This window comes from Bicyclus anynana, chromosome 8, assembly GCF_947172395.1.
Source record: "Bicyclus anynana chromosome 8, ilBicAnyn1.1, whole genome shotgun sequence".
In the NCBI taxonomy this organism is placed as follows: domain Eukaryota; kingdom Metazoa; phylum Arthropoda; class Insecta; order Lepidoptera; family Nymphalidae; genus Bicyclus; species Bicyclus anynana.
Window position 1 is genome coordinate 17,626,037 of NC_069090.1, and position 26,782 is coordinate 17,652,818.

General features: G+C 41.1%; 1 protein-coding gene across 4 annotated transcripts in view; it reads right to left on the bottom strand.

The window, feature by feature from the left end:
- Nucleotides 1-326: 326 nt before the first annotated feature.
- The window catches only part of LOC112050725 (coronin-6), a 28,612-nt gene continuing 2,156 nt past the window's right edge, over nt 327-26,782 (bottom strand). Inside the window, exons 4-13 of one of the 4 annotated variants that reach the window (XM_052883174.1) lie at nt 14,838-14,960; nt 14,534-14,677; nt 14,117-14,247; nt 13,709-13,816; nt 13,132-13,306; nt 12,519-12,582; nt 11,196-11,284; nt 10,674-10,814; nt 7,862-8,071; nt 327-7,300 (exon numbers count right to left, since the gene is read on the bottom strand). In XM_052883174.1, the coding sequence (XP_052739134.1) occupies nt 7,052-7,300; nt 7,862-8,071; nt 10,674-10,814; nt 11,196-11,284; nt 12,519-12,582; nt 13,132-13,306; nt 13,709-13,816; nt 14,117-14,247; nt 14,534-14,677; nt 14,838-14,960 (1,434 nt within the window). In that variant the 3' untranslated portion in view covers nt 327-7,051. Of the gene's footprint in view, nt 7,301-7,523; nt 8,072-10,673; nt 10,815-11,195; nt 11,285-12,518; nt 12,583-13,131; nt 13,307-13,708; nt 13,817-14,116; nt 14,248-14,533; nt 14,678-14,837; nt 14,961-26,782 lie in introns of those variants that run through there. The other 3 variants (XM_052883171.1, XM_052883173.1, XM_052883172.1) reach the window with 3 other exon arrangements.

The following is a 26,782-nucleotide window of genomic DNA, read 5'->3' on the forward strand; positions in this document are numbered from 1 at the left end:
ATTTTCGGCTCACTGCTGAGCACGAGTTTCCTCTCAGAATGAGAGGGGTTAGGCCAAATAGTGCACCACGCAGGTCCAATGCGGATTGGTAGACTTCACACACGTAGAGAATTAAGAAAATTCTCTGGTTATGCAGGTCTCTTCTTGACGTTTTTCCTTCACCCTTTGACACACGTGATATTCAATTTCTTAAAATCCACTTATCTGGAAAGTTGGAGGTGCATGCCTCAGACCGGATTCGAACCTACGCCCTCCGAATAGAAAGCAGAGGTCATAATATCCACTGGGCTATCACGGCACACTACTGTAATAAATAATACTAGCAATGAAAATAGTAAAATAGACATTTATTTTCTGTTCAACTTTCATAATCGCAACATTTGACATCGAATTTAACATTTCCTTAACACTACCTATATTGTATCGTTCGTATAAAATCCCAATCTCAAAAAGTTCGTTTTTATTTATTGTCAAATTTATAAAATTTATATTTAATTAGACTACAATATGTTACAAACTCATGCGGTATATAGGAATACGGGTATAATTATTTAGCACTTGGTTTCCTCTTAGCACCGTCCACTGTAGACTGTAGGTATATCATAGAATGGTAAATTCAGCAATGCATATAATACAGTTACAATATACTGCTAACATTTATAATTTATTCACAAAAATAATTGAATACTTTGAAATTGACATAAAATTTAAATAATAATACTAAGAAAAATAATAGTAATTAATTAAAATATAAAGTTTAAAAGTGATCACGACATGACGGCACTAATGAACGTACAATACCTCGTGTCGGCTGAAGCTTGTGCGCTATTACTTTACTATTTCCACCGTCGGGCACCGCGCTGTTCACCGAGCTACTACACGACACTAGCCCATCGCCCGCGCACCGACGGACAGACACATTACTATTTTTAAATAATTAGGTAATAAGTGTCACCGCCTACTCCATATAAAATGTGTGAAAACTACAGAAAAGAGGTCGGCAGCAGCGTTTTGTGGCGTGGCTCCCGCTTTATATTTATTTGTATTATTTTTGATTGGAAAACTTTTTAAAATATCTTTTTTTCGCTAATTCGATTACTGAGCAGGGGTTCCTTACAAAGTGTACAAAGGGCAGCCCCCGCTACCGCCGCCGGTGACGGTGACGTTTGCAACAATACGAACACGTTAGCTCGACAATCCTGCGTTCGACATGTACAAGGTTAGACATAAAAACTCTAAAGACAAAATAATACAAAACCAAAGATCCACATACAAAATACAAAAGAAATATAATTTACACAATATAACTCGACGCGCGCCGTGTCATGGTCTTCAAATATGAACATCTAAAATTACGCCATCTTAAGATTACAAGAAAAAAAGAAATGAAAATCGTACAAATAATACTATCCATATAAAGTATGATACTCGCCGTCTGTACAGACAGCACAATGTGACAGCGCCCCGCAACGACTCGCTTGCCAGAGTTTGTGGTCTCTTTTACCCGCCAAGAAATAGGTAGAGATAAGACGACAAGATGGCAGCACTTTTGATTAGTTCCGATTTTGATCACGTGCAACTTATCGTGCGCGCACTCTACGGGTTACCTATTTGTCATGTTTATTAAAAACTGCATTTGATTCACGTCCTCGAACAATAAAATTGGCAATGTTCCGTAAAGTTATTTTAGTTTTTACGAAAGTTATTTGTCAGATATTGTTTTTAATTGGACCTCTATAAAATTGTTTTTTTTCTCCATGTCATCTTGAATTTGTTAGTTATTTTCTTTATGATTTTTTTCTATTAAATTTAAAATAAATAACAACAATTCATAAAGGTTGTATGTATAGTTGTCAGAAAACATATTTGAATTATAAAATGAGTGCGAGTGGCGCCCCCGCCGACCGAGGGGCGCGAGTTCGATGCTCGGGCGACTGTCAAATGTTAATTTCATGTGACGTGACTAGCTGTCACACTCATCGAGCGGTGCGCGACGAAGCCGCTACTGCGGCAGCCGCGCGCCGATCGTAGCTGTGTTTTAAGGTGCTGACAGACTTGAGCATTCACTTGTAACAGAACATCGAGCATTCGCCGTATTTATATTTGTCGAATTGAACAACGAGCCGAGCCAAGCATAGAGCCAAATATTGCTACCAACATCTTGAGAATCTGAGAGAAAATTTGCTCGCTAGAATGCTCGCCAGAACTCTCAATAGAATGCATGCTAAAATGTTCAAGTCTATCAGCACCTTTACACGAGAAACTAATGAAATGTGACCGGTATTACATTGAAAAATTCGACGACAAAATTATAATAACACACGAAATTGAAAAAAAATATTGCGAAATGCGAGCGGGACATCACTATAATTAATTGGGGTGAGTAAGAAATAATATATTTATATTAATCGATTTATAATTGCATGAAATATACGGTCGTTCTTTATTAAACAATGCTACTATACATGTAACAAGGTTCAATGCTAGCTGAGTAAAACAAAATACACACACATTTAAACCAAATCATTTATATAAGCACTTACTACAGTATAGTAACACGTTTCGATAGCGTACCTCCGTCTCCGTGCAATTACAAGTCTCCGAGTTAGTACGCAGCAAGTTTAACACTAGGAAGGTAAATCATAGTCATAGTACGAGTATGTTTCGAGTCAATCAAACAATAGTTAATGGAAAGCTAAACTCGAATAATTAAAAAGCACCACAATACTGGACTCTTACAACTAGAGCTGAGCGCACACACACACGCACCGCGCGCCGCACGCGCCGCAATTACATAATTCTAACATCACATATCCTACTTTTCCATTTTCAATTATGTTTGTACTGACTTTATGTTTTATGACGTTTGGTATATTTATATGTAATATATATAAGGTCCTGATTGTTTATTTATTTATTCATTTAATAATGAAGCAATACCATACATTACATTATACAATATAATAATAATTAAACAAGTTACATTTTATTACATAATGCAAGTTATGGATACCCAGTTTGGGCGTAGCCTTTTGTCGAGTGAGTGATAGGGAGACCGAGTTTATTTTTTGTTTTATTTATCATTTTACATATTGTTATATTTAACAATATGTAAAATATAACAATCAGGACCATGTCATGGTCTTATAGCGAAAAACTTCGACCAACACCTAAAGAAGCTTTCATCTAACTGTTGGATCAAGAGTCGGATACAGAAGGCAGTGATTCTTGAGACGGCACATATTGTGAGGAGGTTCCTCACTCTGGAGCCCTGACCACCGGTTGCTTGGGCACTCAAATGTCCCCAGCGGGAGGGTTGATATTTTTTATAAATTTTTAGTAGTGTTTTGTATTTTATTTTCATATTAACATTGTTAAAACTAAAAAAAAGCATAATTAATAAATGAGAATAATAAAAAAGACCATGTTAATAATTGCTTATTATAAAAAAAATACCAAACAAATATACTTTTTGGTCTTTGCTAAAATAACGATGTTAGTAACTACGCAACTTGCTTATAGATTGCGGGTGTGAATGACCACAAGAGTATTATCTGAGACGAATATAAGGTTCTAAGGTGTGTATGATTTATCATAGAATTTTACACACATAAATCTGTAGTCAGTATAACAGTATTCCTAATTTGAGGTCATAGTATGCGACGCATTCGGCCGGCGCTCGGCGCACGTGTAGATGTGCGATCAGCTGTATGTACACATTACAATACGTATTTTAAAAAAATGTGGACAATATTAACAATGAACTACAATTAAAATGACTGTTACTTCGTAATAAATAGCGATGAAATGATGACTTCCTGCATTGCCTACACAAATAACCACCAGCAAATACGAAACAAGCAGACTTTGTGACCCAATCGTAGCAGTACAAGATATTCGAAATCATTCAAAAAGTAACACAATAACAGTAGAAGAACATATATGGACGCCATCTTGTTTCATATTTGCAGAGGAGTCGCATTACAAAACACGTACAATACGTAGTCGAATAAATAATTATTTTACATTATAATATTGCTTCACTAATTATTATTATTAAAAGCTATAAGCAATTATTCATAATTCATAATCAATAAGTAATAAATTGAGCCTGCACAATTATCATCTTATAATCAAAGAAAATACGCATCTTTGTTTGCATTAAAATTATAAGTGTGCACGCACATAGCAGAAAAAATACAAACAACAAATAAAATGAAAAATATCTCGAAGTATAATAATTAATAATTATGACTAAATGCAAAACTTACAAAGACAAGGCGCAGACAACAAATAAATACCGACTCATATTATGAAGTTCATAATATTATAAACGTTTTTTTAAAAAACCCTCCTTGAAAACATAACTTTATCTTCATCTATACTAATATTATAAAGAGGTAAAGTTTGTAAGTTTGTAAGTTTGTAAGTTTGTAACAATTTTTTGAAATGGGGTAATCTTCGGAACTACTGGTCCGATTTTAAAAATTCTTTCGCCAGTAGAATGCTACGTTATCGGGGAGTGCTATAGGCTATATTTTATATTTCTATCATATATAACTACTGAGTTATCGCGGGTTTTCTCTTACAGGTCGGACCGAAAAACTTACTTATTCGCATGCGCTGCCTTAACCATTGCGTATAACTGAAATAAATATATGGAGGCTTTTTGAACCTTTAAAAGTTCTACAAAAAAGTCCGCGACACCATATATCTATCTTTTATATTTTAGCAGATATAGTACCTTTAGTACTTTAATAAATTATTTAAATTTTAAATTAAGGTTTACGTCATTATTTACACAACTAAACTTAAATCCTTATCAAAATAAATTATTTAATAATCACAAGGATATTATAGAGATAAGATTTGCCCTTTACAGTATGTTAATTAGTTATATAGTTTCGGAGATAATACAACATTTCTAAAAGTCGCAGAAATGCCGCTATATGACGCCCCGCGGTTTCAATTACGTGGTTCCCGTTCCCGTATGAATATGAGGACCAAACATAGCCTATGACACTCGCAAATAATGTAGCTTTCTATTGGTAAAAGAATTTTCTAAATCGGTCCAGTAGATCCAGAGATTACCCCCGACAACCACACAAACTTTACCTCTTTATAGTATTAGCATAGAAGTCGCTTGGGAAATTATAGTCTTTTGGTCATTGCACCACGCACAAAAGGCTGGACCAATTTTGCTGAGGGTAGCGATAGGATAGGGGTATGGAAGGGGTAGGATAGAGGTAGGGTAGGGGTAATTTAGGGAAAGTGTAACGTAGGGTAGGGTAGGGTAGGGTACGGATAAGGTAGGGGTAGTGTAGGGTAGGGGCAAGGTAGAGGTAGGGGAAGGATATGGAACGTATAGGGTAGGGGAGGAGTAGGATAGGGGTAGGGTAGGGGTAGGGTACGGGTAGGGTAGGGTTAGGGTAGGGGTAAGATAGGGGTAGGGTAGGGGTAGATTAGGGGTAGGGTAGGATAGGGTATGGATAGGTAACGGGTAGGGTTAGGGTAGGGGTAAGGTGGGGGGAGGGTAGGGTTAGCGTTAGCGGTAGGGTAGGAGTAAGGTAGGGGTAGGGTAGGGTAGGGTTGGATAGGTTTACGAGCAGGGTAAGGTAGAGGTAGAGAAGTTTACATCAATTTTTACGCGGACGAAGTCGCGGGCGTCCGCTAGTATTTCATATTATTTCAGTGTTTTTTTTATTAATATACACACGCAATAGCAGATACATATTTATTGTCTGTCTGCACGTTGCCGCGCGTCACCAATTACAATATATCTGATTTGAGACAAGTTCCTGTGTCGTATATAAGGCACTGTTATCACTCGCTACGATATATTTATATTTACAAGTTATACATACAAATAGTAATTTCCACTTCAACGTTGTTCTGCCGTCGGTAGCACGCTGCCGTATGTGGGGTGGAGATACAATCATGTTGCGAGCCGTACCATTTGTGCAGCATTTTTAGTATTTGAATAAACCACCATATAGGTACCATAACTACATATATCATTTCATTTAAGTCCCTAAACAAACTTCTGACTGCATGAACGCCTGCACACTATTAATTTATTTTTCTTTATCTGCAGCCAAGGCTTTTAAGACATGGCTTCTACTGAGCAAGCGAGCGGTCGAAGCGCTACAATATTTCAGTCCAATGGAAGCTCAGCTCGAGCCACCACTAGAGCTACAGCCGTACTACACTGTACGCCGCGACAGTCGCAGGGCGTGTACATGCGAACAGCGCTAACTGTCTAAAATACATTTACTATAAAAAATTACTATTTATACAGTTAAAACATAATTTGGATGATTTTCGCCGACAAAAGCTTTTGTATGTCGCCCGCACCATAAAGCAGCGTGTACATATCATTACAACCAATCCTACTAATATTATAAACGCGACAGTTTGTATGGGTGTTTGTTTGGATATTACTCTATGACGCCGCAACTACTGAACCAATTTAGCTGGAATTTAAAACTAAGATAGATAATACCCTGGATTAACACTACTTTTTATCCAAAAAATCCATGGTCCTCGAGGGATTAATGTAAAACTGAATTTCACGCTAACGAAGTTGCGGGCGTCCGCTAGTCTTCTCTGTCATATTTTCACCCTCGTAAATATTTAATCAACTGTATCCCAGGCCCGCCGTGTTTGACAGTTACTGAGTACACAAGTCAAACACACACTCAGCTGTCAAACAGTCACGGCAAAATCAATGTGACTCGGCGACAACAGAAAGTGGTTTTCCAAAATTCATCCCTTCGGTTATTATTTTTAAACAAAAATCGTACAATACAACATCGTGACCGTCGAGTGGACGCGCGCCGTCGCGTCGATCGAACCAAACGCACGCTGACGTTGTAGCTACTGCCAACGTACCAATATCTCGAAATATTTCGAAATTTTGATCAAATAAATAACAAAAGCACGTTTATATCACAACGTTCGTATTACAATCGCACTGATCCACGCGGCTGGTCACGCGAGCGAGTGGATCAGTCGAGCAGATCGCGGCGTGCGAGTGGGGCGGTCGAGCGGCTCACACCTCGTCGGGCGCCATGTCGTCGTCGTGGTTGTGCTCGGCGGGCGGCGACGGCGCCACGGGCGACGGCGAGGCGGCGGGCGCGGGCGAGGGCGCGGGCGCGGGCGACGGAGCGGGCGCGGGCGCGGGCGCGGGCGCCAGCCCCGCCTTCACCGTGGCCTCGAGTGCGCGGATGCGGTTCTCCTGCTTCACGATGACGGACTTCAGCTTCCGGATCTCCTCCACCAGGTCGGACATTTGCTTTTCCTGTAAAGTGACATTGAAGGGATCAACCATATTTCTTTTGAAACAATTTTTATTTTTCATTAGACTTATCTAATTGTGACGCTCGCGGTCGCGCGGCGCTCGGTGACGGGGCGCTGCGTGAAGGCCGGCACTCACCACCATGGCGCTGAAGGCGGGCGGCGGCGTGGCGGCGGCGGGCGTGGGCGCCTGGCTGTCGCGCGCGGCGGGCGTGGGCGAGCGCTCGTCCTAGTCGCGCTCGCGGTCGATGACGGGGCGCTGCGTGAGGGCCGGCACTCACCACCATGGCGCTGAAGGCGGGCGGCGGCGTGGCGGCGGCGGGCGTGGGCGCCTGGCTGTCGCGCGCGGCGGGCGTGGGCGAGCGCTCGTCCTTGTCGCGCTCGCGGTCGGTGACGGGGCGCTGCGTGAGGGCCGGCACTCACCACCATGGCGCTGAAGGCGGGCGGCGGCGTGGCGGCGGCGGGCGTGGGCGCCTGGCTGTCGCGCGCGGCGGGCGTGGGCGAGCGCTCGTCCTTGTCGCGCTCGCGGTCGGTGACGGGGCGCTGCGTGAGGGCCGGCACTCACCACCATGGCGCTGAAGGCGGGCGGCGGCGTGGCGGCGGCGGGCGTGGGCGCCTGGCTGTCGCGCGCGGCGGGCGTGGGCGAGCGCTCGTCCTTGTCGCGCTCGCGGTCGCGCTCGCGGTCGCGCGGCGTGGCAAGCGCGTTGCGCTTGGTGACGGTGAGCTGCGTGGCGCGGCCCGACACGTAGCCGCCCTGCACAACGAGCGCGCGCTCCTGTAGTTTGGTTAGGGACCCCTAGCCTATAGCATCTGTCTGGCGGTGTTCCTTTTGGCTTTACATCTACAAGGGAGGGCGGCCTACGTTCGCATGAAGTCTACGACATATTAAACCAAATGAGTAAAATAACCATCAAAACATTTACCACATCTTCATAGCCTTTAAATTTTATATTTATGATTTAAATTTTTTTTAACTTTATTAATCAAAACTACATTTAAACTTGATTAAAATGGATCGAATCTATATTGAATACAGCATGTCGTTATTTAGTTAAAGTTAGTAAACACCAAGAAAATCAAAGTAAAGTTGCATTGTTAGAGACAAGCCAGCGGGAACACTCGCCACAACAAACACTTACCGCGCGCGTGTCGCACCGCGCACGCACACAACGCTCACTCGTAGTTGCCAACTCAAATTCATAGTATAGCCTGACCAGAAATATAAATCCCTGCATTGAGTAAGCCAATAGTATTCGTATATGCTTTTTTCAGCAATGTGGCAGAATGTTTTATATTTCTGTTCAGGTTTTACTGAATGGATTATAGCTGCGCCGATGGGGAATATTGCAGTACTTCACTGAATATATTCTCCTTCAATTTTGTAACTGTTAACACTACTCAACAAACTACAGCAAATAACTCCAAATCAGGCAAACATTAAATGTACAGGAGGAGTTTCATTAGTAGCATACTGTAGAACAGAGATACGAAAAAAAAATTACGTGAAAAATTGAAGCCCAAATCAACTTGACATTATGTCAAGTATATATATTTAAAGGAAACATCTATATCTCGATTTATATTGTTGTTTTCTACTATCAAAGATTTGCCAAATTAAAGAGGAAAGGGATGTCTTTTAATCGTGTTCAAAAAACATGATAAATGTTATTAGAAAAAAATGTGGGAATTCACATAAAAAACGAATGATATGGTCAAGCAGTATATGTTACCAGATAAAGAACAGTGCAACACAACAAGAACACAGAACTCACCGGCGTATGTTAATGCACTCGGTGCATGCGTCACTACATACCACACATGTTTATGTTGCAGTTTGACATTCATTACAATATATACAGAACAATCAGGGTCACAGGATTCGGAAGAACGGATCTTTGTCAGACCTCATCCTATAGTTCGTTCATGTTTCAACAATAAAATTCCATCTTATGATTGAACTAATGTCAATGTGCGCAGCGCTCACTCTTTGATTTGTGACTGTGTCTGCAACGTCAGAAGGCCCACTACTTGTGCCCTGTTATTGTTGGAGCGGCTACCTTACATGGAAAAGCATTAGATGCTGTCATCATCACGTCAACGATAACGGAGACCTTTTGAACAATAAATACTCTAGTGAACTTTCAGTATTAGCTATACTGAAAGTCCATTTTATTTTTCATATATTTGATGTTAAAGATTAGTGTTTTTTTTAAACGGACTCTCGGAGCTCGTATGTAAACCAATGTCAACTTGCAATTCTACCATCCAGGGAAACGTAGATGTTTCCAAAAAGGAATCAAAAATGGCCTGGACTTAAGGTATCAGTGATATCACGAATATTTTCTATTGTACAAAGTCCACATTTCAGTTGTAGTGTCCACATTTCTTGTTTTGTATTTCTTTATGGGTAACTTGGGATGGGCGGGCAGAGTTGAGTGGAAAAGGGGAGTGTTAGTTAACTGTCAAAGAAACTTTTAACCATACACACAACGTTCACAAGTGCGTAACTCTACTCAAGATCTTTCTCTGCCATTCTAGGGTCTTGTTATGGGTACATTTTGATTTGTTAATTTTTGTTCACCTGACAAATATCGTGAATCATAACCTTTGTTCGACATTGGTTTTCTTATTTTTGTAATCTACTTGTGAGTCTACTAAAACTATATAAATGAGAGCCCACGCAGTCAACAAGAAGTTCTGCGATTTTTGCAACGCATGAACCTTTACAGCAGCGTGCCTGCTACTGCGCTGCTATGTAGGTACAAATGTCTGCTCGCAGAACTCAGAACGTGTGGACGCTTTTTGTCTGCTCTCAACTGTACTTGAATCAACTCTGTTTGTAGTGTATTTTTTAAATCCGCCAAGTGTTGTGTATCGGCGCGAGGGTTAGCTCGAGCAGTGAAGGTTGAAGTGGTGAAGGAAGGAAGTGTTGACGCATCCTTAAGTGAACTTTTAAACCTGCACCCAGAGTCACAAGCCCCGGTCACTGCTTGAAGATATTCTCTGTTACCAAAAAGTTTTTGGTGGGAATTGTAAGATTTGATAGGCTTTCAATAATTATGTTTTCTCTTTAAATCCATTTTTTACGTCTCCAACATCAGAAGTGGGATAGAAATCTTAATTGTTGTTTTTCTCATTAAATCCACTTCTGATATCAGCCCATCTCGTCATCAGAAGTGAGATAGAGAACTTAATTATTGTGTTTTCTCGTTAAATCCACTTCTGGTGTCAGCCCGTCTCCATCATCAGAAGTAGGATAGAGAACTTATTAATTGTATCTTATAAAAAACGGCCTGTCGAGGTACAGGTCCTCCTGGAAGAGCTCCAACTTGCGCGTCACCTCCTGCGCGCGAGGGGCGTATAGGCGAGAGGCAAACCTTCAGCGACATGGTGCAGGGCTCGGCGTCCTCGCCCGCCAGCCACTCGTCGGCCGTCAGCGACGCTTCGTCGCTCAGTGTGTCGGGGTACAGGTCCTCCTGGAACAGCTCCGACTTGCGCGGCACCGTCATCGACACCACCTGCGCATTTTACATTATTCATTCATCAATTACATTTATTCATTATTCATTCCATTTGACCATTTTACAATCAAAATGCCATCTTAATTATGTGTGTGTACATTATCAAAATGGAACCCTGTCAAGGTGTTGAGATTGGGAGATAGTCGAACATGTTGTTATTCCTATGTATGTGTGTGACAGGCAGTTCCGATGCAAAGGTCATAACAGCGAGCTGACTATATAAGTTAAATGACAATCTAAGAAATTTTCTTGGAAAATTATCTGCGTTTGATCCGAAAACAACCGCCGAAATGATATCCAAAAATCTTGTATGGTTTCTTATGTTCTGATAGATATCTGAATGAGCGGTCAAGAGTCGGTTACACTGGGATGTCAAACCTGGCAGAGGCCGGAGTTGTTGAGCCGGTAGAACTTGGCGATCTCGCACGTGGCTACGTCGCAGCCGCGCTTCGGCATCATGCCGATACCTGCGGACAGCAGCACGGTACACTCACTACCATAGTAGCACATTACACGGTACCCTTGATAACTGTAACTGAACAATTTTGTACAAGGATTGAAAAATACGCTGGTTGATAAAATTCCTTTGGCTAGTTCTTAAAATTTCTGACCTATGCATAAGAGTATATTCGGCGCAATGTTGGCTTTGTCGTTACATGATTGCATAGACAGACTCACTATATAGCGTAGCTTAGTTTTTTAATAGTCCCTTAGAACAAAGCAAATCGTTATTGAGGAAAACACTCTTGACTTGGGTGGTGAATGCGTTACGAAAAGTATAATCGGGCAAGAATTCTAAGATGCATGCTGCATTCTACAGACGTAGTGATAGTGTTTATTATTATGAAATACCAGTAGATAGTGTTCTTAGAGAAACAATCCCTTTTTGTACACTTCAAGAACCTATTATGGGTAGCAGCGACAGTGATTGCACCATTATTTTGTGGTAGAGGAAACACCTCGAGCAGGTCTCAGGACTTGTGGCCTTGGGTGTAGGTTTGAGGGATTCCTTTAAAATGCATTGACACTCACCTACCCTGCCCGACCTGTTCTCTAAACCGATACTAAACAATTTATGATCAATAATTACAACATGAAACTATATCAATAAGTACAACACAAACCATTATTAATAATTGCAACAAAACATTATTGCACAAAACCACTAACGCGACTAGCAGCGTGACGGTGTGCACGCCGGCTACCAAACAACCAAACTTTTTTTTTTTGCCTACTTGAAGCAAACACAACATGCTTACATAAGGTACAACGCAAATTATTTACTTACTCTAATCAAAAAGAAAAAAGACAAACAAAAAATAAATGTGAAGATGTAATCCACTTAAGGAAACCTAGTCTTAATACTGCTAATTGAGTCACTGAAGATATCTATACGGTCTCGGACACTTAAGTCATCAAATACCCTCTTATTTATACTATCACTATTACAACCACTCCGTACAAATATCTCCTCTCCACAATAACTATTCATGAATGGTAATATCCGTAATCAAGGAACTCGTAACACTATTGTGATGCAGTAACGCCTAAACTTTAAAGATGTCGCTTTGTTTTATTATTTTTTCAAGATGTTTTACATCAGTTGTGTGGTAGTAAGCATTTTTACATAAATGTTTAATTTAATAATTATTATTGATGGGGAAATGTTCTTTCTGTTGAATGCCGCAAATGAGAACATACCTCTTTGCGGGTCGGGCGTTTGGAACGTGTTGATATAGTGCACGAAGGGAGGCTCTGGAGTCACCTGGAATGTGATTATTTGTACAGCTCATTTTTTTCCATATCAAAGTCAATGTCAAAATACGTTTATTCATAAAATTAACTTGTATTTTGTATCATTATTTTTTCTTGATTTTTTTATGTTTAATCGTTTAGTGTTAATCTGCAGTCCGTAGTTAGCAGTAGTATTGTAATAGGAATCTTCTATAAAACTGTTTTCAACCAAAACCTTAAACATATTGCGAGAGACTTGTCCATGGTTTCATTGAGCAGTTTATCATAAAATCGTACCTAATTGTCGAGAGAGCCGTTTACATTGTTGTAAGGAGTTACTGTCCTATTGATTTTTAACATAAGTGATGTGTCATTTGCAAACAGAATAATAGTATGATTATTATCATTATCAAGATAAAGGAGATCATTAACATAAATGAGAAAAAGAATGGGCCCTAATAAAGATCCTTGAGGAACCCCTATATTTATTGCCTACTCAGTAGCCCACTTTTTATTTGTCTATTATCTGAATAGGAACCGAAGTACCGTTGGTGTCGGTACTGCCGCTCGTCGCACTCACCTCAAAGTACCGTATGACGGAGTCGCCCTTCCCGCAGAGGTAGATGAGGTTGGTGTCGGGGTCGTAGAGCGGGAACATCACTCCGTTGCTGGTGTCGATCTCCACCGTCACGATGGGCTCGTTCAGCTCGTCGGGAGTGCGCAGCGAGTACTGCCGCTCCGACATGCGGCTGAATCTGCGACAGATTCAAACAGGAGCTTTTAAAGAACGCCACCTATGTAGATATCAATGAAGGAAAATTTAACCATATTTTGTTGCAGCCCCAAAAGGGGTTGGAAGAACATTACAGGAGGAGCCAGATCCCTCGCGCCTTATCCGGGCAGAGACCATTGGATATGACATCTGCCTTTGATTCGGTTATAACTTATCAGTTATGTGTATTTAACAATTTAAATATCATGTGTCAAGGTAAAAACATTGTGACGATACTAAAGATTTTTTTAATTATATATGCGAAGTTTGCCAATTCGCCAGCGTGCGTAACCTCTCTTGATCTGAGGAGTCTCGTGCTTAACAGTGAGCCGAGTATAGGTCGATAATGACGATGATGTGATATAAGCAATAGTCGGCCACGTACCCGGTGGTGAAGACGAGCCCGTGCTTGAGGAAGATGGCGCGCGACGCCTTGCTGCCCTCGTGCGCGATGGCCTCCGACTCCACCTCGCCCTTGCGCGGGTCGATGATCCTGCCCACGGACAACACGGAACAGCTTTATTTACTGATTCGATGTTACAATGCAACATGCCTACCATGATATTCAACTAATCACTAGTGACTTGACTGCACGGTCGAGGACTTCGTTAAGTGGCGTACCTGTAATTATTCTAGTTGTAGGCTTCTTTTCAGAAAACACAGGCTACTTTTGTCCTGGAAAAATCCAAGGTCGGTGGTGACCAGAAAGTCACACGAGCACCTCTAGTACGAGTAGAGAGTGATGATCAAAAGTGAATACAATCAGGACAGCGCCCAAATAGCAGACACACACCTGATCTTCTTATCCCGGCAAGTGGTGAGCAGTTTGGAGCCGGTCCAGTTCCAGCAGGCCGAGTAGATGAGGTCCGGGTGGCAGTCGAGGCTGATGAGCACCTCCCCCGTACCCACGTTCCATATCGCTATCTGTGGGTAGCACAAATTTATACTAAATTATATTTTAAATAGCGATTTCGTCCACGTGGAAATGAAGCCGGGAGGTGTGGTACCTTCTAACATAAAATAATATCTCCTATCATATTCACTAAAAGCATAATGAAGGGCAATTTTGTTCAAAACTGAAAAACTTGTCATGAGATAATAATTGTCATGTTTTTATAAACACTTTCGCAAATAATACATTATTATAGAACAAATGTGATTGCCCTAAAAAAATGACGAGTGAATTGAGGCAACCTTGCAAGCTACTCACCTGGTTGTCGGAGCCGGCCGTGAGCAGCACGTTCTGCGCGGTGGGGTGCCATAGCACCAGCCCCACGCGCCGCTGGTGGTACACCAGGTCCACCACCGGCTCCGTCAGCGTGCGCGACAGCCCGCCGTCCGGGATCTGCCACACCTGCGCACACGACGCACTGTCAACATAGCTAACGCATCTACTAGTGGGGCGATCGGACCCCGGCTGACACTGCGGTAAGCTCGCGGATTGTTTTGGTAGTAGTTAGTGTCCTACTGCCAGGGAACATCAACTGTTACATTTTAAAGCAACAAACGGTTACCTTGACGACGCAGTCCTCGGAGCCGCTGGCGATGACGTTGTCGTTGTGCGGGCACCACGCGATGTCCAGCACCGGCCCCTTGTGTCCGCCCACCAGCGGGTGGTCCGCTGGGATGCGCCCCACCTAAACACAAACGAACAAAAGCTAATCAGTTTTACAAACATCCAAATACATTTTTCTATAGTACGGCCAACCTGCGGACAAATCATACAAAAGTTCATTGGAAGTCAATGCTTCAAATGAATTTGAATTTGACAGTGACCTTCCAAGAACTTTTATTAGTAGTGCAATGTAATTTAAAAGCTTTATTTACGTACATTTTACGATAGCTCTTAATACGAAAAGTCGCACTCGTAAAGTGTTTAATGGCTTGTTCTGTTGTAGACGCGCGTTTACATGACACCTCATCATTCGTACTAATAGAGTAATGAAGACGTTTTATTGCATGCTTGTTCCTACCGCCTTAAATATCGGCGCATTTCTACTACATGACTTTGAAACAAAGTTGAAAGATAATTACCATGGCAAATAATCATCAAGAGTACAGGTATTAATTATTTTTCAACTTTATTTTAAAGCCAGTAATGTTAATTTTACTTTTTAGCCGCAACTTGGCTTGCCGTCGTACCGCTTAACTTGCTGCGGGTAGGTACAAAACGCAGCAGTACCTAACTATATAGACCTAAGGCGAGGCACAACTCAACCATCGTCTAACAGTTTTCACAAACTAATCTTCTCTTTAAGCTCCTTTCAACATGTCTATTTGGTCGAATGTTGCGTGCTCCCTCTGATAACAATGTTTGTAAGCAATGACCTGTCACATATTATACTTTTCGTTGGACACTATCAGCATTGAATACATTGCTGCTGTACTGAGAATGGAAAAAGGTGTTACAGACATGTTTCAAAAGAACTTAACTCAAAAAGCAAAAATGGATAATTTCATGTGAAAATGCCAATAAGGCTATTTTCATTTTGTGTTTAATGTTAATTAACTCGAGTGGAATTCCTCGAATTTGAACTTTGTCATTTGCGAATAATATAATGACAATTAAGGAAATTGGTTACTGATTACCATGGCATTTTCCGTGTTTGTAAGTGGACAGAGAGAGAGATGGAGTGTGAAGTTACGACCAATTTTTAAAATTGTAGTGTCATTAGGCGTGTGTTGAACGTGACATAGTACCTCTACCGGATCTTCCTTTCCTAATACGGGAAGAACCTTTAGCTATAGGAATATGGAAATAATGAACCTTGCAGATCAACTCTCAATTGGAGCAAAAGATAGAACTAGCTTCAAACGGTATGATCACATTACTCCGAGTCTGCACTCGAGGCGACACTCAGAATGCACGAAAATGTTCCGAATGCGCCAAAGCGTCGACACGAAAGTATAAACGCGCGGCCGGTTGCGATGCGCTCAAAATAATTCAGTGAAAGTGCTGACCAGCAATTACAGCACCGCGGGCTTTCTCACCTCGCGCCCACTCCTGTCGGGAAACACTTGTAGTTTGTCGCCAGCCTTATGTAGATGGTTGGGCAAATCGTTCCATGTTGAAGGTATAGTGTTGCGGGTGAACTCACAACTGCACGAGGCTCAATCAGTGCCTCAGGCTGACATATTCAGTTAACAGTATTCTAGGAGGCGTTAAGTCCTCATTCGTACGAGATATTATTTAAACGGACGTTAAAAAAGCGTTCAAATATAGTACAAAGTTAAATAAAGGTTTGTTTCCAACGTCCATGCGTGAAATTGGGAATGCATTTGTTGTATTTGAGCGCTTTTTTAAAGTCCGTTAAAAAAAACGCTCGCGCGAATGAGGGTTTTCATTCGATTTTCAAAGTCATTTTCTGCAGTAGACGATAGTTTTCTAGTTAAGATCTAATAGGCCATTGAGTTAGCAGTTCCGCGAGCTAGTTGTATAAAAAGTTACTACAATCGTAAACGCTTGTGACGGTGTAGTGTGTTACGAACGTCACGAGCATGTTCGTTATTCATTCACGCAAAAACTACTCAACGGGTCTTAAACTGAATGCCAAAGATTCATGGAAGCCATCTACTTTGCTTTCTTTGGCACAAAAGAAACTACCGAGTTTTTTTTTCAGCTCCCTGTAGAACCTGCTCTCCGAACTAGTAATAGTCACAACTCATTGACGGGCTTGTCTTTTTAGTGCTATGAAAGTTGCTTTTGAAAATTTGTATAGAAACGTTTTTCTTTATTCTATAAAAGTTACCCCTTGACTACAATCTCACCTGATGGTAAGTGATGATGCAATCTGAGATGGAAACGGGTCAACTTGTTAGGAGTAGGATGAAAAGCCACTCCCCTTTCGGTTTCTACACGATATCGTACCGGGACACTTAATCGCTTGGCGGTACGTCTTTGCCGGTAGGGTGGTAACTAGCCGGTAGGGTGGCCGTCAAAAAAAGCTTATTAATATTATAGTAGTAGTAACTGTAAACTTCTTCTAATGCTATGTAAAACTTGTAGTTGTAGTCGGATAACGCAGTGTGTGCAGTGTATGCAGTGTACAGTGCACGCTTGCCCTTGAACAAATGAATTAGTAATCAATAGCGCGGCGCCGCCACCCGACACCCCGCGCCGGTGTCGGGTGGCGGGTGTCGGCTTGCAGATCATCGCTCATTTGATTAATGCAAACTTTAATCACTGACGTCCATGATTACGGTGATCAGATTACTCGCGTGACCTTTTTATATAACTTTACATATCTTTAAAAATCTAAATCGTGTACAATGGAGGATGGTATTCCTCAATGCGACACTAACAAGTCATTCTACTAAATTCAAAATTGTTTAAATTCACATAAACCTAGTCTTTTTTATCTGTACTAATGTCATAAAGAGTAAATTCATCATTATCTCTGTTGAACATGGGCTATGTTTTATCCCCGCAATCTTAAGGGAACGAAAGCTACGCGGGTGGAACCGCAGGGCGTGTCAGTATTAATATAAATTACCTACATATCAAAACTATTGGTATTTAATGAATTATGTCCAAAATGAGGATGAGCGGCTACCGAGTATGCATAGCGCATTGTACAGAAATAGCGCAGGAACGCAATCAGTTGTTTGATCTCATGCCGCGAGCGCGAGCATGCCGCCGGCCTGTCTGCGGCGCCGCACCGCCGCCACTAGCCACGAGCCCCTCAGTGCACCGGCACCTTGCCCTTATGGGCTGCATCACCAGCAACCAAACTAAGTACGGCGGCAGTAAGTTCTAAGTTGAACTCTTTGACAAAACTCAGTAAGGGATTCAGCCGTGGCCAAATCACAAACGATTTTTGCCAAGTTATAACTGAGGTACTATCCGGGCATCATGACCTCGCAATCGATCACTAATTCGTTTGTGATTAAAAATTTCTTACTGGACATTCATTAAGATATTTTTTAGCAATAGTGGATTATGAAACTTAAAAATGGAACGCATGGTAGGAAGAGAATTGTTGCGAAATCCATGTGTGCGATGCATTTGGCTGAAGCGGCGACTGGCGTCCAGCTGTATTTACGAGTGTGCGTTGGGACGCGATGGCGCCTCGCCAGCGTGTGTCACCTGCGGCGTGCGGCGGAACTGCGTGACTCACTCCACTCATTCCGAGCGTTTGGAGTTAACCGTGTCACTGCCGGTGTCGCGAGCGACGCAAGCACCACTACCCAAATAGGAACAGTCTCCACTGGTTAACTTCTTGTATATTTTTTCAATAATCAAAACCAAAGTCTTTTTTTTCATTGCTTACAAGTACCTGATAGTAAGTGATGATGCAATCTAAAATGGAAGCGGACTAATTTGTCAGGAGGAGGATGTAAATCTACACCCCTTTCGGTTTCTACACGGCATCGTGCCGGACACTAAATCGCTTGGTAGTACGTCTTTGCCGGTAGGGTGTTAACTAGCCAGACCTGGAGCAATTAAGAAAAACCTCAATCGACCCGGCGGGGGTCGAAACCCCAGGACCTCCGCTTTGTAAATTCACTGCGCCACGGAGTTAATATTACGTGTTGCTGGGTCCTTGTACCTCAGGAGTGGGGATTATTATTTGTACGCAGAATGCATAATAAGTGAGTGAGTGAGAGTGTGTATTCGGGTAATGGTTATCAGTCATTAGGTTCGAGTGTTGGGTCGCGTTAATGTATCAAACATTATCATCATATATAGCCCGAAGCGTGGTAAGTGTGCCAAATCTTGCTCCTTACGTGAAAGAGATCTGTGCCCTGAAATGGCCCATTAAAATAGGTCGACGATGACATAAGCGCAGCAAATCATGTCCATCCCAGTCACAGCACAGCTGCAGACGCGTGGGAACTGTCCGCGGTTGGTCATTCGCGGATAATTCGGGCGGCGGGCGCTGATAAACGGCGGCCTTAAATAGCGCGCTATGTTTAGCGCGAGATGCGAATATCTTCTGCGATGCGATGACATGACACGCTTCTCTGGCGATGGACAGTGGACGCGGACTGCGTGTGTCTGCTGAGTGCTGACTGCTCACAGTACACGCATGGCGACGTGTGCAATTGTGCATCAGATTACATCGTTACTATACATAACTCCCAAAATAATGCTATCGCAATATGACTCTGCGCGATCATTGCAGAGTGGTTTTACAAGTAAAATGAGAACTTCGCTCTTGTATATCACAACGTTTTTACCCATAAAGTATAAAAGCACGACTGGTAACATTCGCATAAATCACCAGAGGCACATGTCGAGGCACCACACACGAGCACAGTTTGCGTCTCAATGTCTAAAGCTGCCGGACTTTCGTTACCGACATCAGTGGCAGTTACTTCGTAGGTAATCAAAGCTACTGAACATTTGATATCATACCAATGGTGTCACTGGACATCAAATACGGCGTGGAGTATTTCCGAAGCAGTTTCCAGTAGGATATAGTGTACAACACGAGCGCGTTGCGCACGCCACGCCGTCCAGCGCGCGCGTGGGCGGGCCCTGCGCATCGGCCGCTTGCCCAACCGCCTGTATAAATAACTGGATAAACTATTTGGTAAATATTATGTGTCCAGAGCAACAATAGCCTCCGCCGCTAAATACGGCGCATTCCATCCATTTCAATGCAATTTCCAATCGATCGATATAATCTAATGGTTCTGGCAAGTGGAAGGTATTCGGGGATTCCGCAAAACTTATCGATTCCCAATTATCGCAACATTAAAATTTACCGGCATTCAGTATCTACAGCAATGAAGTTGTTTATGAAAGCTTTTCCTACTACCGTCCGTTGATTGATGTAGGGACTTTCACACTAATTTCTTTACTCCGAGGCACAAGTAACTGAACATGTTTTAAAATAAATGATTTTTTGAGCCACCTGGATTGGAACAACAAGTCAAGGAACGAGTTAGCACGATAACAATGAAGTGAAAACCTCAATAGCTCAACGGCAATGGCGCCGGACTCTGCACCGACAGATCGTGGTTCGATCCCCGATCGCCGCCGGGTTATTGTAGTACCCACTCCTAATAGCCTTTCATACCAGTTACGGGGGAACGGGTATATTGGCCGTATGCAAAAGATATGGCAAACTATAATGTTTTTTTTATAAATAAATTGTATTTGAATGCGTCTCACACGCTGGGCTCGCTTGTGGCGGAGCGTCCAAGTGATTACACGTGTACCCACGAGTGGAGCAGGAATGTAAACACATCACACATGTGCTCCTGTGGCCGTGCATCGCACACGGACGCCGATAGACGCAGACTGTCTGTGCACGCCCTCCGCCTCCGTGTAATGGACTAACTGACGAGTGACGACGCTTTGACACTCATCCAGTGTGTCTCAGCCGCGTCTCAGCAGTCTCAGTCAAAGAAATCAAGAGTACAGATCCAGTAACAACCAAACACCAATGCCACCTTTGCAGTGCGAACAGTAGTACAATATTATTAAAATGGCTGGATAGACTTTGTATACAAATATTAGAGCTCATCATCATTTTGGTTTTTGAATGTTTCTATTGTTCCACCTCACAGCCAACAAATATTAGTTTATACAAAATAATCATATTTTAGACTTTTCTAAACCAAATACTAATTGAAAAATCTTATTGTACCTATTGACTCTTCATAGAAATACATCCTGAGGTAAAAAATGTGCTATCGACGCATCGCCAGTGACGGTCGTCGGATGACATTCTGTCGGAACTGTCGCTAATGGCGTGCCTCAGAGCAGCAGCACGCACACGCACGCACTGCGCAATGCGCATCGCTGCCCGTGATGCGTGATGACCACTCACCAAAGAAATCTCAACAACATGCCAATTTTACCAATAGAAAGTCACGTTATCTGTGAGTGTCACGCTCAGTATACTACTATGTATATGCAATGTACTTTATCGACCTTGTCATTTGTTCTAAAATAACGCATTATTTTCGAAGGCGTTTTAGAAACATTATATAAATATATTTATCCTATAGTATTTTTCAGATAGCATGGGTACGGTGACAGTTTGATTCACTCTTGAAAGTTTGCCGCGATTCACGATAATAGTACGTATTATGAACGTCATAAGGCAACTGTCGCCGTACCCATGCTATCTGAAAAACACTTTCATCATCATCATATCAGCCGATGGACGTCCACTGCAGGACATTTTGTAGGGACTTCCAAACATCACTGAGCCGCCTGCATCCAGCGAATCCCTGCGACTCGCTTGATGTCGTCAGTCCACCTGGTGGGGGGTCGGCCAACACTGCGCTTACTAGTGCGGGGTCGCCATTCCAGCACTTTGGGACCCCAACGTCCATCGGCTCTTCGCACTATGTGCCCCGCCCATTGCCACTTCAGCTTCGCTACTCGTTAAGCTATGTCGGTGACTTTGGTTCTTCTGCGGATCTCCTCATTTCTGATTCGACCACGCAGAGATACTCCTAACATAGCTCTTTAATCCTACTTTATTTATTTATTATTCTACTAGCGGACGCCCGCGACTTCGTCCGCGTAAATTTCGATGTCAACTTTACTACTACCCCTACCCTACCCTACCCCTACCCTACCACTACCCCAACCCTACCCTACCCCTACCCTACCCCAAACCTACCCATACCTTACCTACACCCTACCCTCATCCTACCCCTACCCTCCCCGTACCCTATCCCTTTCCTACCCCTATCCCACCCGTACCCCTATCTCACGCCTATCCTACCCCTACCCTACCACTTCCCTATCCTACCCGTACCTCTACCCTACTACTACCCTACCTCTACCCCTACCCTACCACTACCCTAAACCCGGCCCTAAACCTACCCTACCCCTACACTACCCCTACGCTTCCCTACCCGTACCCTACCCTACCCTGTAACTTCTCTATTTTACTCCTACCCTTAGCAAAATCGGTCCAGTCCTTCGAGAGTGGTGGTATGACCAAGAGAAATAGAGACTTCTATGCTAATAATATAAAGAGGTAAAGTTCGTGTGGTTGTAGGAGGTAAAGTTCGTGTGGTTGTAGGAGGTAATCTCTGGATCTACTGGACCGATTTGGAAAATAGTTTTACCAATAGAAAGCTACGTTATTTGCGAGTGTCATAGGCTATGTTTGATCCCCATATTCACACGGGAACGGGAACTACGTAAATGAAAGCGCCGGGCATCATATAGCGGAATTTCTGCGTCTTTTAGAAATTTTGTATTATCTCCGAAACTATTTAAGTAATTAACATACTGTAAAGGGCAAATTTTATCTCCATAATATCCTTGTGATTATTAAATAATTTATTTTAATAAGGATTAAAGTTTAGTTGTATAAATAATGACGTAAACCTAAGTATATAAAATTAATAATTTTTAAAACACAAAAGGTACTATATCTGCTAATATATAGAAGATAGATATATGGTGTCGCGGACTTTTTTGTAGAACTTTTAAAGATACATAAAGTCTCTGTACATTAATTTCAATTTTACACAATAGTTAAGGCAGCGCATGCGAATAAGTCTGTTTAAGAGGATTTTCAGTCCGACCTGTATGACAAAAACTGTGATAACTCGGCTAATATATATGATACCAATATAAAATATAGCCTATAGCACTCCCCGATAATGTAGCATCCTACTGGTGAAAGAATTTTTAAAATCGGACCAGTAGTTCCGAAGATTACCCCATTTAAAAAATGTGACAAACTTACAAACTTACAAACTTTACCTCTTTATAATATTAGTATAGACAAAAAAACACATTTCAATTAAGCCTAACAATAGTGCAACACAAACCACAGTTGGTTTTTCTGTGCACTGGTTATTATTACATAATACAATATTTAAGAACTAATAATAATTCACAAACAAAAATCAGTATCGGGTAGTTAATTAAATATCGTAAAAGTGTGAGTAAACCGCTGCTGCAACACACACAGGCTGTCCCAAAAAGTAATTCTTTAGTTTCCGCTTATGTACGTTCGTGAGTATATTAGTATCTTTTAAAAGATTCTTTACCATATCCGGAAAATCGTTCCTACTAATATTACAAATGCAAAAGTTTGTATGGATGTTTGGATGTTTGTTACTCTTTAACGCCGCTACTACTGAAGCGATTTGGCTAAAATTCGGAATGGCGATGGATTTTACTCTAGATTAACACGTAGGCTACTTTTTATCCCGAAAAAATCCATGGTTTCCCGAGATTTGCGAAAACTGATGATTTTAATGATATGAATGTTTGTTACTCTTTCCGGCCTCGACTACTTAACCGAATTAGCTGAAATTTGGTATTGAGATATATTATAGCATGGATTAACACATAAGCTACTTTTTATCCCGGAATAATCCATGGTTCCCGAGAGATTTGTGAAAACCTAAATTCCACGCGGACGAAATCGCAGGCGTCCGCTCGTCAGGAGTATAAGTTTCATCGTATGTATCGGTGGCGACGCTGTTGTCAATAGTTTGTAGTGTATGCCGTTTGTATGGTCGCGTTGTTAACATTTCGTAGTCATGACACAGCGCGAGGAATCCGTTCGCCGAACCGATAGCCGATATCTGGCGCCATTGTTGGCTGTCACGAGTGCGATCATTGTCCCATTACCCATACCCACAGGTACCCGATGCCCGATGCGTAATGGCCTCATCGCGCGCGCTTGTTCCACCAACATGGTGATAACAAAAAAAGTATATTATATTTGACAGAATTTGTGTGGTCTCCCAAATTAATCTAAATGTAAATTTTGAATTGGTGTCTCACATTTTTATTCTAAATAAAGAATATTTGGCATATTTTATGACCAATATAAGAAAAAGACTGTATTAGAAGTGGGTACAACAATATTCCGGGGGGCGGGGTTCAAACCACAACCTGTTGGTGACAAGACGAGCCTCATTAGCATTAAGCTATTGAAGCTTCTTGTATTTATAATAAACTGCCATATGAAACCAAGGGCATGTATTTAAAATTTTCAAAGTTTAAATTTTTATTAAGCACAGACTCATACAAGTGTTCCCTGGCTGAGTTTGTTGGGGCTCCTCTCAGACCCAGACGTTTGGGACCCTTGTAACTTTAATTGGAGTTTTCGACTTATATTACTATTACCATAACATAATCTTCAGTTTCAAAGGTGCTTGTAAACTAAGCCTACTTGAAATAAATAAATTTGGACTTTGACTCTAATAGATTATGTATTTTAAAATTAGACAGTGTCAACTCTTCTTAGATAAACAATGACTTTCAGGTCATTTATGTTTTGTAGGTTTATGGGAAAGCGAGTGGTAGCTGCAAGCTCTATGCTCTCTATCTTGAAAATTTTTAGGTTTAGGTGTATAATAATTTTGAAAGCAAAATCAAAACTTTTGCTCTACAATTATTATAATAAACTACGGAAGCCCTGAACAAACCTTATAAAGATATATTATGCTGCTGTGAACTGTATTTGCAGCACACACAATGGAAGCTCTCAAAGCTCAAAGAGAATGTTTTTTGCAGTTTTGCCAATTTTTTATTGATTAACAAATTCAAACAAACAAACTCACTTTATAAAAGCAAACTTTGCTTTGACTTATAAGTATGTACACTTACTTCCTCCCTACCCATACCCTACCCTACCCCTACACAACCCTCAGCCTACCCCATCTGTATCCTACCTTACCCTATCCACCTACTTCTGACCTTGAACAACTTATGTTGCAGACAAGATTTTATAAGACTTTTGAGGCAATTTTTAAGAACACCAAAATGTAGGTGCATAATTTGAGTTTACATCTCATTATCTGTCATTTCCTAATTGACTGGGTTATGTTAATGACAAAGATACACTGTGCTGTAAGATTAGTAACTGTGCAGGTCATATATACATAAGAGCGAGCACTGCCATCTCTGTTTTCCACAAATCCCACAGATGCCTTAATTTTTTCTGGAAAATTAGAGTAGCCTGTGTGTGTGTCCTAGACAATTTATATTAGTACACTCTTTTATTTATATATTTATAATTTAAGCTGACTAAATTAACTAAATATTGTAAATATAAATTGATAAGGTATACAAGGAAAAATATCTGACATGATTACAAAGCAACAACTGGTTGTATCATTTATTTTGTAGTGTATAGCAGACCAAGTTGTGTATAACTCTAGCTTTAAGTTTTTAACTAAACTCATCACTTTACTATACTCTTATAATATATAAAATAATAAAAAACTCATATTATGTAGAGTGATTCATGAGAAACATTATGTATACAAGTATATACTAGCAGACGTCTCACAGTTTCACCCACATAGTTCCTGTTCTTGTGGGAATATAATAATATACAAATAACTTGCATTTATATTGATAAAAGAATTTTGAAAATTTGTTCTCCAACAACTTCAAAAACTTTACCTCTTTATAATATTAGTTTAGATATATATATGACAACATTTATTGGAAATTAAGGAAAAGGTCAAACAGCTTTCATCAAAAATACTGCCATTAAAGACACAAAACACACCCACAGTGAAATTCCTCTTCTATGTATCTACAAAAAGTCCGCAATGGATTAAGGATAGCTTACTATAGCTATGATGTTTTCCAAACTAAATGGACCTATGCACGACCAACCCCTAGTGGCCAAGTGCAGAAAAGGCCCAGGAAAGAAGAAGATACAAAAATTTTAACTGATTTTCTCTTGATTTTGCAGGCATCCACTAGTGGGACATACTCGTAAATTAGTTAAATGTTGTCAAAGGGAGTCACTGATTCAGCACCCGTGCCATGTGGACAAGCATAAAATATGTTCCATTATAAATAATGTGAATGTGAAATCAGTTGATAAGGGCTATCCATCCATTTGCCTTCTGATGAAGTGAATCTAGTGCTAGCAGAGGGAACAATGAAATTAATAGATTGAACTTGAAACCTTTTAGACTTGGGAGTTTACTATGCTATAGATTATCCTTATTTCTTACACAGGCTTTAATAGGATTGGTGTAAGTGATGGCTATTCGAAAAAAATGAGCATTCAAGCAATCAATTTTAGACCAGTAGTTAATTTTTACCATTAGACTCAAAACACTATAAAACACAAAAGAGCACACAAACAGTCTTGCCAAATTACTAATAATGCCTGGTAAAAACAAAAGGCTAAAGCACTCCACTGTGGAAGAGATGTGTGGTGGACAGTAATAACCAATGTATGACCAAAACCTGAAGAGGTACTTGATGGTCCGACCTTCAACTTAAAACACCTTTTATCAAAAATCAGTTTATAGTCAAGTGACTGATCACTGAAAGATTTAACTGAACAAAAATAAAAATATAAGTTAAGTAAAGACATAAGTTCACATAAGTTAAGTTTTATAGCTATCAACTTATCCACTAGTACTGCACTAGTCGCAGAAATTGTTTAATAACAAGAAACAAGCTTATAATTAGATACAAAATTGTTTACAGTGTAGTGGAAACTGTGGAATTAACCCCCTACTTACATTCAACTTTTTAAGTCTCTCATTC